Genomic DNA, 18493 nt, shown 5'->3' on the forward strand with positions numbered 1-18493 from the left:
GCAACAACAACAAAAAATCACCAAGAAAATGAAAAGGCAACCCAATGAATGGGGGAAAATCTTTGCAAATCATGTATCTTATAAGGGGTTAATATCCAAAATATATGAAGAACCCGTGTAATTCAACAGCAAAAACAAACAAAAACAAAAAGCCCCACAAACACTAATTTAAAAAAGAGCAGAAGATCTGAACAAACATTTTTCCAAAGAGGACATACATATGGCCAACAGGTACATGAAAAGATACTCAATTTCACTAATCATCAGGAAAATACAAATCAAGACCTCAATGAGACATCACCTCACATCTATTAGAATGGCTAATATAAAAAAGGTAAGAAATAACAAATGTTGGCAAGGAAGTGGAGAAAAGGGAATCCTTGTACTAGTATATTGATGGTGGGACTGTAAATGGTGCAGCTACTATGGAAAACAGTAAGGAGGTTCCTTAATAAATTCAAATTAGAACTACCACATGGTCTAAATTCCACTTCTGGGGCCCTGGCTGGTGTGGTTCAGTGGATAGAGCATTGGCCTGCGGACTGAAGAGTCCCAGTTCAATTCTGGTCAAGGGCACATGCCCGGGTGGCGAGCTCGATCTCCAGTAAGGGGGCATGCAGGAGGCAGCCAATGATTGTTTCTCATCATTGATGTTTCAATCTCTCTCTCCTTCTCCCTTCCTGTCTGAAATCAATAAAAATAAAAATAGAGGAAAGTCAGGACAGAACCTTGGGATGTGCTGATACTTCATAGGTTGAGCGGAGGTACAACAGCCAGGAAGAGACTGAGAAAGTAGGCAGCAGGATAGGAAATTCAGCGACTTGTGCTGCCTGCCAAGACAATGGGGTGAGGGACATTTTATTGGCCCCAATACTCAAGACAGCTTAATCAAGGCATTTTTTCCAAACACCTAGGGAAAAGAAAACCCTGGCTGTCACCCATGCCTCTCCAGCTTGCCCAGACGCAATGGTGCAGCTCTGCTCAAGTGTAGAAGGGGTAGAAGCTTGCCACCCTGTGGTGCTTGGGGTGGGACAAAGATTTCCTATTGGGGGAAGGAGGAAGGTGAAATAACACCCTCCAAGGACAGAGCTCAGTGAATGTGCACAATGATCCTACTCTTCATTCTATAGAGAGAAAAACAGAGCCAGAAAAAGCAAGTAATTTTCACAGTGAATGTGGCCAAGTTGGGATTCAAACTTGGGTCTTAGGTCTTAAGTCCATGTGTTTCTACTCTACCTATAACCCAGTGAATTCCCAATACCTCCGAGAGCTCACTTAGTTTTCAGGGCTGCTAGCCAGTGTTTCCACAATGGCTGCAGTGACTGAATCCAGTTGCTTCTCAAGAAAGGGTTGCATAAATCAAGAAAAATCAAGTTAGACACAAGCAAGATAACTATGTACCCGCCCTGGTCCTTGAGGCAGGAGTGTGGCAGGTGGGGCAAAGATCTGAGCCTCAGTAAGGCACAGCCAGGCAGGATGGAGACTGGCCGGCTACCCTAGGTTCAATTTCTCAGCGACAGGGGAAAGGGCAATTTGCCAAGACCTGCGTTGTATGTCAATCTTCTACTTACAAACCTTTAACGGAATCTCTAGAGTCAAGAAGATGGTCTCTGGACAAAGCACAGGTGAGGGCAGGAATGCCATGCTGAGAACAGGGGCAGGAAGTGGACAGGTGCAGCCTCAACACCAAGATGCAGCCCCTGGAAACTGGCAGCCTGGCCTTGATCTCCTGAGACGCAGAGGAGAGGGTTTAAGAGCAAGGGAGCATCTACAAAGCGCTCAACAGTGAACAAGGTGCATCTTTAGGGCTGAAGGACTTGACTAGAGTGTAGTATATGGGAGAGTGCAGATTTGGCGACAAAGAAATTCTGGGGCCAGGTCTGCAGGGTCTGGTAAACCACCTTAAGATTTAAATTTTGGTGCATACTTTGGCAGCACATATAATAAAATTGTAAGATTTACAAGTGGAAAGGGAAGACATTAGTTCTTTTTTTAAAAAAAAAATAAAAATTATACTTATGGCCCAGCTGTGTGACTCAGTGGTTGAGCGTTGACCTATGAACCAGGAGGTCACAGTTCCATTCCCGGTCAGGGCACATTCCCTGGCTGCGGGCTTGACCTCCAGTAGGAGGTATGCAGGAGTCAGCTGATTAATGATTCTCTCTCATCATTGATGTTTCTCTCTCTCTTCCTCTCTGAAATCAATAAAAATATATTTCAAAAAAAATCAAAATAAGAATATACTGTGACAAGTGGAAATTACATGACATTCAAATTTCAGTGCTTATGAGTAAAGTTTTATTGACATGCAGTCAGGTGCTGGTATGGCTCAGTTGGCTGGGTGTCATCCTGTGCACTGAAATGTTGCTGGTTTGATTCCCAGTCAGGGGTACATGCCCAGGATGCAGGGCATGCAGGAGGCAGCCCTTCGATGTTTCGCTCTCCCTTTCCCTTCCTCTCTCTCTAAAAATTAATTAAAAAGAGGGCGGGCTGGAGGAGGTCAATGGGGGGAAAAGGGGACAGATGTAATACTTCCAACAATAAAGAATTTTAAAAAAATAAAAATTTAAAAAATCAATTAAAAAAAAGAAATGCAGCCAGACTTATATGCTGACATGGTGTCTGTGACTCCTTTCTCACGGACAGAATTGAGTAGCTGCAAGTCTCTAATGTTTACTATCTGACCCTCTACAGAGAAAGTCCGCAACCCATAAGTTCCATTACAGCATATACACCCATATCATTCCGATAAACACTTGCAAGGATTATTTGATTATAGAAGACTTATATGTAAGCCAGCAACGGGAAAATGCTGGAGGAGGAAAACGTGTCCTTGTGGCTTCTGGGTTCTTCAGTGTATGAAGACAACACTGGCAATTCCTCTTGGGTGTGCATCAACATGCAGCTTCCAAACCCAGAAGGAATGACAACGTCTGTTTCACTGACTTCTGCAAGTGTCTCTGCTGAAGGAGAAAATGAAACCAACAGACCAAACACTGTCATTGGAAAATACAGCTAGAACCAGACGGCCCTGTACCGTTAGTGTTTCCTAAGGATGTCAAAATCTCGCCTTCTCATAAGGTGCCCACACTTTCTGAATCGAAAATAACTGGAACAAATGGTCTGACAAGTGTGGGTGTGCCATGGGGGCCGAGGGGACAGTGTTTGAATTTGGGATGTACTAGAGAAATCTGACATACACTACTGTGATACTCACAGGTGGAGACTTCCATACAGCGGAGGGCCAGACAGGTTAACAGACATTTGCTCTCACCGATGGAGACTTTTGATTGCGTTATAAGACTTACTCGCTAAGCTTCGATGTTTTAATAAGTGGGCTACTGGGGCTGTGAATCTGGGGGCGGGGGTCAAGGTTTTTGGAGTGAGGCTGCCTGTGTGGAGCATTCTCATACTCTAAACATAAATTTAGTTTCTTGACATGTGATATTTCTCAAAAAGTATCTAGCCCCCAATGAACTTCCTACAAAACACATGGGACTATTAAAAATTAAAGGCTGGGCCCTAGCCAGGTTTGCTCAGTGGATAGAGCGTCAGCCTGCGGACTGAAGGGTCCTGGGTTCAATTTCAGTCAAGGGCACATGCCCGGGTTGTGGGCTTGATCCCCAATAGAGGGCGAGCAAGATACAGCCAATCAATGATTCTCTCTCATCATGGATGTTTCTAGCTCTTTCTCCCTTCCTCTCTGAAATCAATAAAAATAAAAATATATTTTAAAAAATTTTAAGGGATGAGAACCAACCAATGAATGCATCAATAAGTGGAACAACAAAAATCCATGTTTCTCTTTCTAAAATCAACCAATAAAAAAATGAAATAAAAAATAAAAATGAAAGAACAATGCCAAATAAATGTTTTTGAAAACTAGGTCACATACTCATTTTGAAGAGTTGTGCATATCTTTTTTTTTTAAATTGTGCATAGTTTTATATCGACTATTATTAGGTCAAATCAAACAAAAGGGCATCAAAGCTAACACCAGGTCCATTCTGAGGACTATTGAAGGAAGATTTATGCTCCACCCAGAGTCTGAGCCCTTACCCGTTTCCCCCCTGTTATTCATTGTTCAGTTGCCTTCCCTGAGGGCAGAAAACTGGCTCATCAGTCCACTGTCATTTTGGTGCCTGCCCCTGACAGGTGATGCACATACGTGTGCAGCCCTCCTCCTGCTTCCTTCAGAGGCCATGTCAGAATGGTTATGTGCTCCCCAAGCCCCTGACAGCAGAACCTACTCCCATTGCAGCATTTCTAAGTTCCACAATGTGGACTATTGCTGTTTTTGGTCAAATGTGAAAGAGAAAGCTATATGAATGGAAAGAAACGGCAGACTTTGATGTGCTCAGTAAAGCTAAGCTATTCCATTATGCCACAGGACTGCAAGCCTTCAAAGTGATCTTTCTTCACATGACTGCCTCACTATTCACTAAAATGTTATAGCAAACATTCTCAGAATTGTCCATTTCAGAGATAATGTAATTGGTGCAAAGTGAAAGATCTCCTATCCTAAAGTTTCCATTTCCTTAGTACTCCTACGGCTGCATACTCTGAGTAAATGTTAAAGCTGGGAGAATCCTATTACTGTATTTGTTCACGTAACTCCCTGCATTCCCGAGTCTCTAAAGTGGATGTGAAATGAAAAATATCCGCATGAGCCTGCAGGTTGAAGAGGAGACACCGGGGAGCATTCCCTCTGCAAACCTGCCTGTCTGGCCTCACTGAAGCAGAGGAGGCTGCTAGGCTGAGCGGGGAGACCTAGGACACTGCCTGCCTGTCTTCTGTGAATCGGACATTTAAACTTTCAAATAAAAAGACTAAGAGAGAAAAATCTAAATAAGTAACACAACACTTTCTACCTACTGGCAAACTACCTTTTTGCCCCTGTTTCTCACAAATGCAACAATTTATAAGAAATATTCATGGTTTAGTCTGAACAGGGAAGAACTTGGAAGGGAAGAGTTAACTGTCATTGGAAGCTGTGTAACTGACAAATTTATTTGGTAAATGGAATTCTCTCAGAAAATAATGCAAATGAGGAGTTGCCAGATTTTACTTAATTTTCCTTTTCCTCAAGTTGGGAATAAAATGGGGGAGGGGAGACAGAGAAGTACACAAGTACATAGGGCACATGTTATTTACAAGGCTACAGCCAGTAAGTTATGCTGCTAGTAGCTGCTCAAGAAGTGTGTCCTTCAGAGGGAAGGCAAGGGAGGGTGAGTGGGAAGAGATCAATGAACTTGTATGCATATATGCATAACCTGTGGACACAGACAAAGGGGTGGTGAGGGCCTGGGGGAGGTTATTGGGGGGAAAAGGAGGACCTAGACCTATGTGATACTTTCAATAATAAAGATTAAAAAAAAAAGAGAAGTGTGATCTTATGAGAAAACATTTCTCAGAAGAGCAAAGGGGGAAAGTCCACGCTAAAGGAGAAAAGAAACATGTGAATTATAGTAGAAACAACACTAGTGAAGTGTGTGCAGAGGAAAACAACTGAGGAAAACAACAATCTAGTCTTTGATTTCCTATTATACACACAAATCATACTTGTCTTCTTTCCTAATGAGTATTATATTTTTATATATAATGAGTACTTTCAAGGTAGGAAGATAGAAAGCACAGGATTTCACTTACATCTATACAGGAATATTTACTTTGTAAGACACAAAACCCAGGATCACAGTACACAGTGGTCATTTATTTAAATACTTGAAAAGGTCAATGATGGAAAAAATAGGTTTATCATGAGAGTTTATATTCATTAGACTTATTTTACCATTTAAAAAAGTGCTGCTTCTAGGTTATCCCAGACAGACATAGAACACTTCATGATACATGCAGCTGCTGAATCACTAGGACAGACACAGCCCTTGTAGAATGATTTACACTTTGGGAGGAAATTCAATTGTTGCAGTGGTGACTGTTTATTTGAACTAAAAACATTGATAATATACAAATCTTTTTTCTCATTTGATTGAAAGGGCTATAAAATTCAACATCCTGACAAAGGAAGCAACATAATTGCGCAGGTAACACCTCTAATTGCCTTTAGCTCCTCCTTCCTTAAAGCTCCTCACACTCAGTTATACAACTGTCTAGCTAGCCCGGTGGCTTCCAGGCTGGCCTACCCAAGTGACTGAAAGAAGGTTGTGCTGGTAAGCTGACAATGACTTGTTTGTTTTTACAAACGGAGAGAAAGTGGTAAATTGTGCCTCCTGTACTTAAAGGACCCAAAGATCATTCGGAGTAAATGTAAATAAATAAGTGATCCATGAGTAAATACAATCTCTGAACTGACTTAAGCCTAGGAGAGTGAGCCAACTGAGCACTAACAATACCATGTAGAAACATCTAGAAATATCATTTCTAGAACTCAGTTTGGGAGACCATATCTTGCCTGAATATGTACATTATTTACAAAACATTCCCTTTTGGCCTCTGGAATTTAGCCACTTTAGTCTGGCTGTTAAGCTGTTTCTTTCCATATGCTAGCCAATACTGCAGTTACAACTATCGTTAAAATACTCTTATGCACGAATTACAAATAATTAATAAAGTAACTCTGCATGTATAAATATGTCAATATTTCTAGCAGAATTTAAAGCATTCAGAATGTACATAAAAGTATTTGTTTTTGGTAGGGGCCAATATTTTTTTGTTTTAAATCATCGCTGTTTCAATAATGCTTTGTACATGGCAAAGCCCAAAACGGCAAAAACAGTAGCACCAAAACTTGCTCGAAGCCAAAACGTGGAACTCTTGAGGTCAGCTTGTGTCACGTGCCTGTAGTCAGAAAATATAATTAATGTTGAAAACATGATTAGTATGAAAACACCAGTATTAACAGTCTACTTTTAGGGAAGTATTAGCACACTTGTCAGGCTAATTGCATACGGTAATGCTTAATTAAAAACATTTATCAGTATAGCCACAAGTACATTGCTTAGTTGATCATTACCTTGCAATGTGGACATCAATAAAAATAACTGTCTTTACAATGAACTAAGATTTGAGAGTAAACAACATTTAAATTTTTATACATTTTCTTCACATGGGAAATGGAGAACTTAGACAAATCACGTACCACTTTTTAATACCACCATGGTCCTTCAAAATGAAAGGAACTTAATGTGCAATTTTGAGTCCCCAGGAATTGAAAGCTATCTTGTAAGCAGTTAAGCGACAAGTGACAATACTTTTCTAAGAGCAATGCTTAAAGTCAACTTTGGAAATACTGAGCCCCATAAAAATTTACCCAAAAAATAGCAAAGGGGGTGGGGAAGATTTACCAGTTTGCATTAATTTGGTTAATGCTGATTAAAGAAAGGAAAACAAACAAACAAACTCTGGTATTAGTCAGACAGGCAGTGACAATGGTATCAACTAAAGAACATAGTGTAACATGATGGAATGAAAAGTAAATGATGTAAAAAAAAAAAAAAGCCATATTATGCATGACAAGAACAGGGACAGCCTGTACCACAAACTGAGTTTGTGAGCATGCTCAGTTAATAACACTGCTAAGCACCCTCAAGAGTCTCAAGTATGACAGCTTACCATGAAGAGGATAAAGCTTTAAAGCAAAGGTTGGAACATTTTATTCAAGCATCACTGAAGTTTTAGTTAAGTGAACACAATTGAGGTGATGTAGAATTAAGAGCTCAGAGAGACTGTCTAGTTCAGGTTATTTTACAACTAAGTTAAACAAACAGGTTTGAAGCAAAAATCATACATCATCAAAAGACCAAGACACTGTTACATGCAAAAGAGTTAAGAGCCAAGAAGAGAAATTGTATAAAACTACTGTGCCTCAGTAATAGACAAAGAGTGATCAGATTAGTTATCACAAAATGCAATCTGTACATTCCTGGAAACAAGACTATACTACAATCCAGAGCGCTCCATGCTTGGCACCCTGCAAAACAACACTCAGCACTCCGGTTTCTTATCCTCCCCAGTTTCTATTAAAAAAAAAAATCACTCCTTACATAATTATTATTTTGCAAAGCAAAGTGATAACACAGATTCATTCCACCTTTCGAATTAGTCCTTTCAACAGGCAATGTTTTATTTATTGATTTGTTTGTTTAAAGGTAGGGAGGAGACTACTTAGGTTTGAGTTTTTCCGGCTGGAAAAACTCCAACAAGGCCAACAACCCACTGCTTGTGGGAAATGTTACCTGGCTTCAAGAAAAAGTGGACCGTGAGATGACTCCATGAAGATGGAATCTTCAACAGAGCTGACGGCGTGCACCTGGTGAGTAATACTGCCTTCGTCGTCTGCTAACAGCATGGCACCCCACTCAGCTACCCGGGCTCTTAACCTTTTATACACATGCACACAGTTTGCGGTTCACAGCAGAGCTCACAAAAGAAGGAGACTGAAAATAACGTCTCTCAATTAAACAGCCCACACAGAAATTGAGTTGCCACCCTATATGATACATCTTATGCTTTCTATATTTAAAATAAATGTATTCTATAGCAAATTGCAAAACTTAAAAAAAAATCTATCTATATGTACTCTTTAAAATACTCGCATAATAGGCAAGGAAACCTAAGGCTGTAATATACATTCTCTACATATCCCTCAGAGGCTGATCTTGGTATATCCAAAACACTAAGGGAAGCCCTTGAAACCAATACCCTAAGCCAGCAGTCACCAACTGGTGGTCCGTGAGGTCTGAAAGGTTGGCAACCGCTGCCCTAAGCAGTACCTGACAACATGTGGTGGCCATAAGTATTCATTCAAAATGAGGCTAACAACTATTAATCAGAATGTTTACAGATGTTTCTAATTTCAGACTACCAAAACCTACAACATACATCTGTGAAAAATTGAGTGCAACATTCCAAATTCATAGACTGTTATGATCTTATGATGAAGGTTTCAAAGTTTACAATTCCAAGTCAATAGAGATGTACAGAATTTAAAGTGAGAACATAGGTTAAATGTGCATTAGAGCTTTTGCTTCAAGCTTTGGTGTCTGTGTGATTTTTGTGCATTTTCACTGATGGAGGATTTTTCTAAAATTTTTTACATTTATTTTTTAACTTAGGGAGAGAAAGGGGTTAGGATTAAAGCTAGCTGCAATCACATTAAAATCAGTCAAAATAATTTCTCATAAATATTCAAGTATAGAAGCTTATGATCATAGCTCCTTTTGTTGTATTTTAAGAAAGTAATACCATTCAAAAAATAATGTATTCTGACTGACTATTGCTTAGTTTTCTTTTGCATTTTCAGATAGTAATTATTTTCCCCAAGCTGTAGTATAACCTTCCATAGGCAAAACAGTTCATATTTATATACAAACAACATAGATACATGCTCAAGATATAGCTAGTTAAAAATTGAACTATTAACTCAAAATATATTTTAATGATTCCGTTAATGTTACAGTAGTTGCTTCAGGCACTTTTAGACATGGAAAATCACACTTCTAGACACAGAAAGCTACCTGGAGAACTATTTCATGCCTTTGCCATGTGCATTTATTTTTATTTTATTTTTATTTTTTTAAATATATTTTTATTGATTTTTTACAGAGAGGAAGGGAGAGAGATAGAGAGTTAGAAACATCGATGAGAGAGAAACATCGATCAGCTGCCTCCTGCACATCTCCTACTGGAGATGTGCCTGCAACCCAGGTACATGCCCTTGACCGGAATCGAACCTGGGACCTTTCAGTCCGCAGGCCGACGCTCTATCCACTGAGCCAAACCGGTTTCGGCATGCCATGTGCATTTAAAAGCAGCACCAACAAGGCTCTATTTACAGAACAGAAAGCATTTCTAATGGATGGCACATTTGTTGTTGCTTAGGTAACTGAAACATCTGAATAAGAATAGTGCCATCTTGCTGGCTGGCATGCTCACTGGTTAGTGTCATCCTGTGAATCGAAGGGTCGCAGGTTCGATCCCTGATCGAGGTGTGTACGTGAGGCAACCAATGGATGATTTTTTTCTCACACTGATGATTCATTCTCTCTCGCTCTCTCTTTCCCTCTCTCTCTCTCTCTCTCTCTCTCTCATTAATGAAAAATATATCCTTGGGTGAGGATTAACATTTGAAAAACAAACAAAAAAAGAAGAGTGCCATCTTAATTGTATTTCATAAGTATTAAGAACTGAGTCATGCTTCTCATTTTAGGTCTCAAGTAGAAGCAGAATAACAGTTTCATAAAGCTGCCTCCCAATTCATTTCTAAATTCAAGCAAAAATAATTCTTCCATAATTCAAAAGTATAATTCTTTCAAAATGACTCACATAAAATATCAACTTAGAATTATAATATATCATATCTTATTGCATACTTTTTCTTTCTTCTTAAAATATTTTATTTTATTTTTTAATATATTTTATTGATTTTTTACAGAGAGGAAGGGAGAGGGATAGAGAGTTAGAAACATCGATGAGAGAGAAACATCGATCAGCTGCCTCTTGCACACCTCCTACTGGGGATGTGCCTGCAGCCAAGGTACATGCCCTTGACCGGAATCGAACCCCGGACCCTTCAGTCCGCAGGCCGACACTCTATCCACTGAGCCAAACCAGTTAGGGATTCTTAAAGTATTTTAGTATTAAAAAGGTAATATATGCTCATTGTAAGATATGTGCAAAATAAAGTAGGGAAAAAAATCAACGACAGTCCTATCACCTAAGGCAGTGGTTAGCAAACTCATTAGTCAACAGAGCCAAATATCAACAGTACAACAACTGAAATTTCTTTTGAGAGCCAAATTTTTTAAACTCAAACTATATAGGTAGGTACATTGTTATTAACTTAATTAGGGTACTCTTAAGGCTTAGGAAGAGCCACACTCAAGGGGCCAAAGAGCCGCATGTAGCTCTCGAGCCGCAGTTTGCCGACCATGGAGTCCTAGGCAACTAATTAAAATTTGGGGCATTTCTTTTTAGACTTTTTCTATGTATTTCTTTTTTTAAAAAATATTTTTTTATTGATTTCAGAGAGGATGGGAGAGGGAGAGAGAGAAACATCAATGATGAGAGAGAATCATTGATCGGCTGCCTCCAGCACACCCCACACTGGGGATCGAGCCTGCAACCTGGGCATATGCCCTGTCTGGGAATCGGACCGTGACCTCCTGATTCATAGATGGAGACTCAACCACTGGGCCATGCAAGCCAGGCTCTATGTATTTCTTACACAGCTGCAAACACAATGTGTATAGTTTATATAATGTTATATCCTTTAAAAAAAACTATTATGTAAGGACTTTTCCATATATTATAGAAACATAATTTTAAATAGCTACATTGTATTCTATTATCTTAATGGTGGCTATTCTCGATTTACTGGTGACTATAAGTAAAGTGATGAATAACTTTCTACATAAGATTTCTCTCTATATTTAGGATAGTTTCCCAAGATGAATATTACAGGGTTAAAAAATGTGTGTGTGCAAGTGTGTGTATGAAGGTTCTTTAAAAAAAAAAATCTATTGCTATGCCAGAATCATTACATTTTCCTACTCTATTTGGCATAAGATCATTTAGTTCAGCAGTATCTCTTTAGAACATAAGAAATGATGACTAACTGCTGAAATATAACCTTAATCAATCATTTGAAGCTTATCAGAGCTTTCAAGTTCGTAGGTGGATGCTGGCTTTGTGTCTGAGAAGTGCTGAAGGCACATATGTCCATCAGATGACAAACACTTTCTGACACAGATGTGGGAGCCAATCACTATATTTGGGCTTGGGTATTTCTTTTTTCTCTGTTCTCCATTTTTATTACATTGGGTTATGTGTCTGTACCTGAGCTAATGGGCTTGGGTATTATTAAGGCTGCTACTTAATAAGGCAGAGAGAAGAAAATGTTTCAAAATTCAGGCAATAAAGAGTTAAATTAAGAATTTTCTTTGTGGCACTGAGCCTAGGTTTGGCTCAGTGGACCAAGGGTCCTGGGTTCGATTCCAGACAAGGGCATGCACCTTGGTTGAAGGCTCTTCTCTGGCCCGGGCCCTGGTTGGGGCATGGACAGGAGGCAACCAATTGATGGGTTTCTCTCACGTTGATGTTTCTCTCTGTTTTTCCCTCTCTCTTCCACTCTCTCTAAAAGATCAATGGAAAAAATATCCTCGGGTGAAAAAAAAAGAAAAAGAATTCTCTTTGTGAAGAGTCACACCAGGCATAAGACAGAGTGACCAAAATTCCCAAGTACCTCTGCACAGAATGCCTTAAAGCAGGCATACAAGATGCTTTTGATTAACTCTGCAATTTATGGTGAATATAAGAACAAGACTCAAAATCTTTATGGGTTAAATGTATTGAACAAATAATAAAAGGAACTGTTATCAATTGCAATATTTAGAAACTTAAAATAATCAAATCCCAAAGGGTTCAATGGCATTAAACCCATTTTAGCTACTCTCATAGGATATGTTTAATTTTTTTATGTGTCACAGGACTTTATATATCTGGGATATGGAAACTATATTAAAGAGATCTAAAAATCTGCAAAAATTAGAATGTGAGGAAGGGGGAGAATTCAGTGAGATCCAGATATTGATTAACCATGTCTTGGGTTGCAAACTATTATGCAGAGGACAGAACAGTAGAGTAGAACATACTGAAAAGCAACAAAGCCAAGAGACTGTAGGAAGAGTAGTTCTAACCAGACTTTTTATCAAGCCTCCCCTGAAGCTTGTCAGAAACAAATTTGAATTTCCTATTTTTAATTTTTGTCACTCATCATTTTATCCTTTCCAAACACAACTCAGAGGTGTACAAATGCACTAATGTGAATGATCTTCTAATTTTATAATTCTATCCATCTATGTATCTCAGGTATGGAGTTTTAAGTTAATACTTTGAAACAGCCTATATAATGGTCATGCATGTAACCTAAAGTTACTAGGGCTCATACGTATCATATATAGCTTTTTGCTATTTCAATTACCTAACCCAAGTTAACAACTGTATTGAGGTCACCAAAACTATAATTAAGTTTTCTGTTTTTAATAAGTCACATAAAAAAAATTCCAAACCTCCCTGCTTTTATTCCTTTCAATGCTTCTTCCTGGTGAAGCATTTTTTAAATATTTATTTCTGCCGAAACCGGTTTGGCTCAGTGGATAGAGCGTCAGCCTGCGGACTGAAAGGTCCCAGGTTCGATTCCGGTCAAGGGCATGTACCTTGGTTGCGGGCACATCCCCAGTAGGAGATGTGCAGGAGGCAGCTGATCGATGTTTCTCTCTCTCATCGATGTTTCTAACTCTCTATCTCTCTCCCTTCCTCTCTGTAAAAAATCAATAAAATATATTTAAAAAAAATATTTATTTCTAATAAAAATGCTTGTATTGTTAATAATAATTTTAATAATGACAATTTTCCTGACTGAATTAGTAGGCATGAATATTCTAATAAGATATTTCTCAAAATAGGTTAAAAATCAAAATAACAGTATTTATCCAACAAAGATGAGTTACAACACAAAAGCCCTAAGAAAACTGTTAACTGAGCATGCCTAAATAGTAACACACTTTGGAAAAGGACATAGGTGTGCATCAATGTCAAAAAAAAATGCTTTACCAAGCATTAGAATAAAAATTTAGATGATCATAGGTACATGGGAATATGCCATGGGAAACATAATATATATGATAACTACTGATACTTAAAGATTAGTACAGGCAAACTCCACCTTGTGTGCTCTTTAATATATTAACCAAATGGCAAAATATTTTAAATTATATGCAGCAGCAGCTTATTTAATGAGAATCTACAACATGATTTCCTGTATCATTTTAAACTATGATAAGTATCCAAATCCAAAGAAAAGCCTTGTAAGGACTTTCATATAAAGGAATATGGAAGTTTCATATAAAACTAAATGCAGGACAGACTTCCTTTCATACAATATGTTACTATAACATAATATCCTAAGAATTCTTACAGTCCCAACAGAATCTCTACAACTTTAAGATTTCTAGGAACCTATCCTCTTCATAAAGCAATCCTATGAAAAGGTAGTTAATTTTGGTATGACAAAAGTAAAATTATTTCTTAAAAATGGAGGGCTCTTACATTAAATAACATAATTTAAAATTATGTAAAAGAGGAAATTGAAATTAGGTGATTATTAAAGCAATATGGGCAAATGAAGTAAGTCATTATGAATGGCTTAAGTGTCATATACATCCAATTTTAAAAATACATTAAAAAATAGGGCAAAAAATACAATGGATATGACTGTCCATCATATCTTTGAGTCTCTGGAAATAGTGTGAACTATCCACGTGGTTGCTAAAGTAAAATGCTGCTACTGAGCTTAAGAAGTAACATGAGCCTAGCTGGTTTGACTCAGTGAATAGAGTGTTGGCCTGTGGAATGAAGGGTCCCTGGTTCGATTCCAGTCAAGGGCACATGCCTGGGTTGCGGGCTCGATCCCCAGAAGGGGGCGTGCAGGAGGCAGCCGATCGATGATCCTCTCTCATCATTGATGTTTCCATCTCTCCCTCTCCCTTCCTTTCTGAAATCAATAAAAATATACTTAAAAAAAAGAAGTAACATGAACAAATAATTTAGATGGCTAGTGCAAATAATAAAATGGAATAAAAGAAATCCTAAATCCAAAGTAAATATCAAAGAAAATCTCACAAAATAATAAACTGTAAATAAACCACTTTAGTTGAATTACAGGGTAGGACGAATGGGTACAGACAGAAACTGGCTGGGAAAGAGACGGAGAGGAGGTAAAAAATGACTCAATGGCACCGACAAACAAATGAAAATGAACACCTAAAGGAAGGGACACCTTCAAGTTCAGAGCACTCCACAGTATAGTAACATCTTCATACAAAGTAGGAGTGTCTGAAGTCAGAATAATAAATAATAAACTAAAATCCTGGGTAGTTCAAACCAACAACCAAGCTCACCCCTACATAATCATTTAATACTTTCACATTAAAAAGGTATTTAAAAATAAAAATGTAATCAAAAGATATTTTCCCTCAGTAACATGATTTACACTGATATGAAAGCATTACCAAAGATTAAAATAATCTGACCACATTAATTATGCTCCAAATGTATTTAAATCAAAATAATTCTAGTTAATTATAAATTATTATAAAGAAAAACATAAACTTATCCAGACCTGAAGGGTGAGCCTGTAATTACCAAAGTTACATGTCAAACACATAGTTTAACACTTGTCTCACATGTTGAAATCACTATACATTCAATTAAATTGGGAAAAAATTTTCATTACTATTTTCTACTTAAAATCTGTACTGCCAGTTAATAAAGTCCAAAAAAGACAATCTTTACTGGTCAAAAACACATAGCTAGGGAAAAGATGGACAATTTCAGAAATGAATCTATTAAACTTGTGTAAGTATAAAATAATTAATAGGCTTAAATCCTCTCATGGTGAGGTTCTAGCACTTCCTTTTTTGGCATGGGACTATGGTCACTGAAAATATAACCAAAGTGTAAGAAAAAAATTTTGAACAACATAATATTTAGAAAGGTTCTTAAGGGTAGGTCCATTATCTTCTTCTTATTATTTTGCCCAGGCTCACAGCAGATCCTATCCAAAGCAGGTACTTAAATTAAGTATTAAAATAAATAAAAGAGAGGAGTTTGAGATAAAGGGAGTATGTGGTCTCAAACATGCGTTATCTCTGGAAGTTATTTCTAGTTCAGGGATCGAAATTTTTATATGCACAATAAAACTGTGCTAATTTGAGATCAACCTATATGTACCAATATTTGTCTATCAATTTTTTTGCAGAAATTTGATGAAACTTTTTGCTTAAATCAAAAATTTAAAACTGCTCTTTTAAAGTTTCAAATAAAAAACTAGGCATGGCAGATTTATAAAACCAAAGACTTAAGAGTTAGTATTGAGTGAGAATTCTTACTAAATTACAGTGAAAAGTTCTTAAATGACTTGTATTCAATTAATCATTATGTAACATTAAGATATACCTCACCTGGCAAACTAATGGTGACCAACCACCTAAGATGCCAAAACCTGAGAAATACTAGGATAAGGTGATTCCATTCTCACCCCATCGCCCTGCAACTTTTTCAAATTTTACACGAGAAAGGAGTAAAATGGGGAAGGGGAAGGAGGGTTAAGAGACATTTTCATTTCTTAGGTGTACTTTGTTGTGTGTATACCTACATTTTTACAACTGTAAGTCATATCTTAAGACTGAGGTTGCAAATTGGTGGCCTGTAAACAGGTTTTGTTTTTTCTGATTTGTACTTTTAAAATTTGCTATTTAAATAACAGAAAACTTCACATAAAAACCCTGATTTCTAGTCTCATAGAATCAGAACACCTGGCAACACCAATAACAAAAGTCCAGAGCTGAGCTGTGGGGGCCTCTTTTAGACAAGCCTGTCATAGTCCCACCTCTCTTATTTTTTAAACTTGGTCACCTTCATTCATTTACATTTTCTATCTAGATCCTGTAGGCACTTAATTTGGGCCTCTACTCCCACCAACTTTACTTACATCCTTTTGTAAACCAGAAGAAACTTTAATATACAACTTTTAAATTTCTATGAAATAAATTGAAATACTATCAGGGATCAGGAAGGAGTTCTTTAAAGGTTTCCCTCCTCTTCTTTTCCATTCCTTTCATTCTTGATTATCAGGTATCAGTGATGTATTGCAACATCACCATTAAATTATTTCTTATAAATAAATATGAAAAAGTGTACTGATTTCTGCTCAAGGATCACTATATAGAATAATATACTATGAGTAAGCTTATCCAATAATGCACACCCAACCTATTTCATTTGGAAGCTGATCTAAGAATAAAATTGTCATAAAGGTGCAGATAATAAATTAATCTGCAATTCTGGACAATCAAGGATTTGTCGAATAAATAAAATAGATGGTTTGTGATCAGCAATGACTAGGTGCCAAGGTAGGTTCACCAAGAATAAAACACCAAATAGATGTCACTTCCTATTTAGATGGAATTACCATGCTGGTAGATGAGAGGAATGTGGTAGAGAGTATATGTTTATTTTTAAAAAGCCCTCCATGAACTCTCTCATAAGATAATAAGATAAACTATAGACTGGATAATAAAATATTTTTAACTGACAAAATAATCTTTCTCCAAGAATTCTGAACCTATGTCGCTGAGAAGAGTCCTCTAGTGGAGTGCTATAGGGCTTGCATGCTTTTTTTTTTTTTTTTTTGCGCTCTCTCCAATCTCTGGGTATTGGATATTATTTTTTATCAACAACTGGAAAGATAAAGAAGACATATCTACAAAATTTGCAAGTAACACAATGTTGAGAGAGATATATAGTGGGACAAATGACAAAATAATGTTTGAAATGACTGAGCTAGAACAAATGGATAAAAAAGAATATGACATTTAATAGAGATACAAATGTACCTGCAATTAGATTCAAAGAGTCAATTTAAAATGGCAAATACACAATTAGAGAGGAGTGGACACTGCCTTAATAGTACTTCACATGAAAAAAAAATCTGATTTCAATGAACCCCAAGATTAAAATGCATCAACAGTGGGATGGGGCTGCTAAAACGTTAACTCATGCAGTAGACAGGTGCTGTCTTAACCATGGAACATGTCTGACCACTGTTCTGGACTAGTCAGGTCACACCTGGAGCACTGGTCCCCATTCTCAGCGGCACCTTTTAAGAGGTACTCTAAAAACCTAAGGGGCTTTGAGATGAGGACAACCAGGAATGATGAAGTCACTAAACCATCTAATTTAAGAAAAGGCTGAAAGAAATGGGGATGTTCTACCTGGAGAAGAGAAAATTAGGGGAGACATGATGGTCGTCTTCAAATGTCTGAAGGATTGCTATGTTGAAGAGGGAGTAGAATAGTCGTATGTTGTTCTAAAGGGCAGAACTAAAACTAAAGGAAAGAAAGTTATAGGGAAATCATTTTAGTTAAAAACGAAATAAAATAAAAATCAAAAAGCCTTCTCCAATGAGGAAAGCCACCAGCAGACAAACAGCATGCTCTCAGGAAGACTTGCAGAAAGGCATTCTAATGGGAGGTTAGGCCAGAAGAACGTTAGAATCCCTTCCATCTCTACCATGTCCAAATCAGAGCTCCTGAACGTTGAGGTTTGAACTAGCCTGCAGTTCCTGAGACAGGCGCAATGAGAGAATCTGCACTGCTACTTTAGGAGGTGCCATTCACGGGACAGAGGCAGAACTTGACCACCAAATGGGTGTGGGGATCCCTTCAAAGCAGGCACCTGAGATGGCTGCATTCTTACTCAGAGCTGCCAGTGCTCAAAGCCTCCCCAAAGCTCATTTAGAAAGATTTCAAAGTCCGTTTCTGGCTCACATAAGCTACAGTCTCCCTGTTTCATAGCCACACCTACTATATTGCTGGTAGACACAAACTATCCTGCTCATCTGGTACAGTCAGAGCCTAGCCCTCAGCAAAAGTCCAATGGTAAACAAATTAACTGACCCATTTCTCATCCAAGT

The 18493-nt window shown here is 37.8% G+C and overlaps 1 protein-coding gene across 6 annotated transcripts in view; it reads right to left on the minus strand.

Moving 5' to 3' along the window:
• Window positions 1-5920: 5920 nt before the first annotated feature.
• The window catches only part of RHOT1 (ras homolog family member T1), a 57531-nt gene continuing 44958 nt past the window's right edge, over window positions 5921-18493 (minus strand). For 4 of the 6 annotated variants that reach the window (XM_081110659.1, XM_081110657.1, XM_081110658.1 and 1 more), the window contains one exon: window positions 5921-6798. In XM_081110659.1, coding sequence (XP_080966785.1) covers window positions 6681-6798 — 118 coding nt within the window. In that variant the 3' untranslated portion in view covers window positions 5921-6680. Of the gene's footprint in view, window positions 6799-8195; window positions 8340-18493 lie in introns of all 6 variants that reach the window. The other 2 variants (XM_081110656.1, XM_081110660.1) reach the window with 1 other exon arrangement.

Source organism: Myotis nattereri, assembly GCF_964212035.1.
Source record: "Myotis nattereri genome assembly, chromosome: 16".
Taxonomy (NCBI): Eukaryota; Metazoa; Chordata; class Mammalia; order Chiroptera; family Vespertilionidae; genus Myotis; species Myotis nattereri.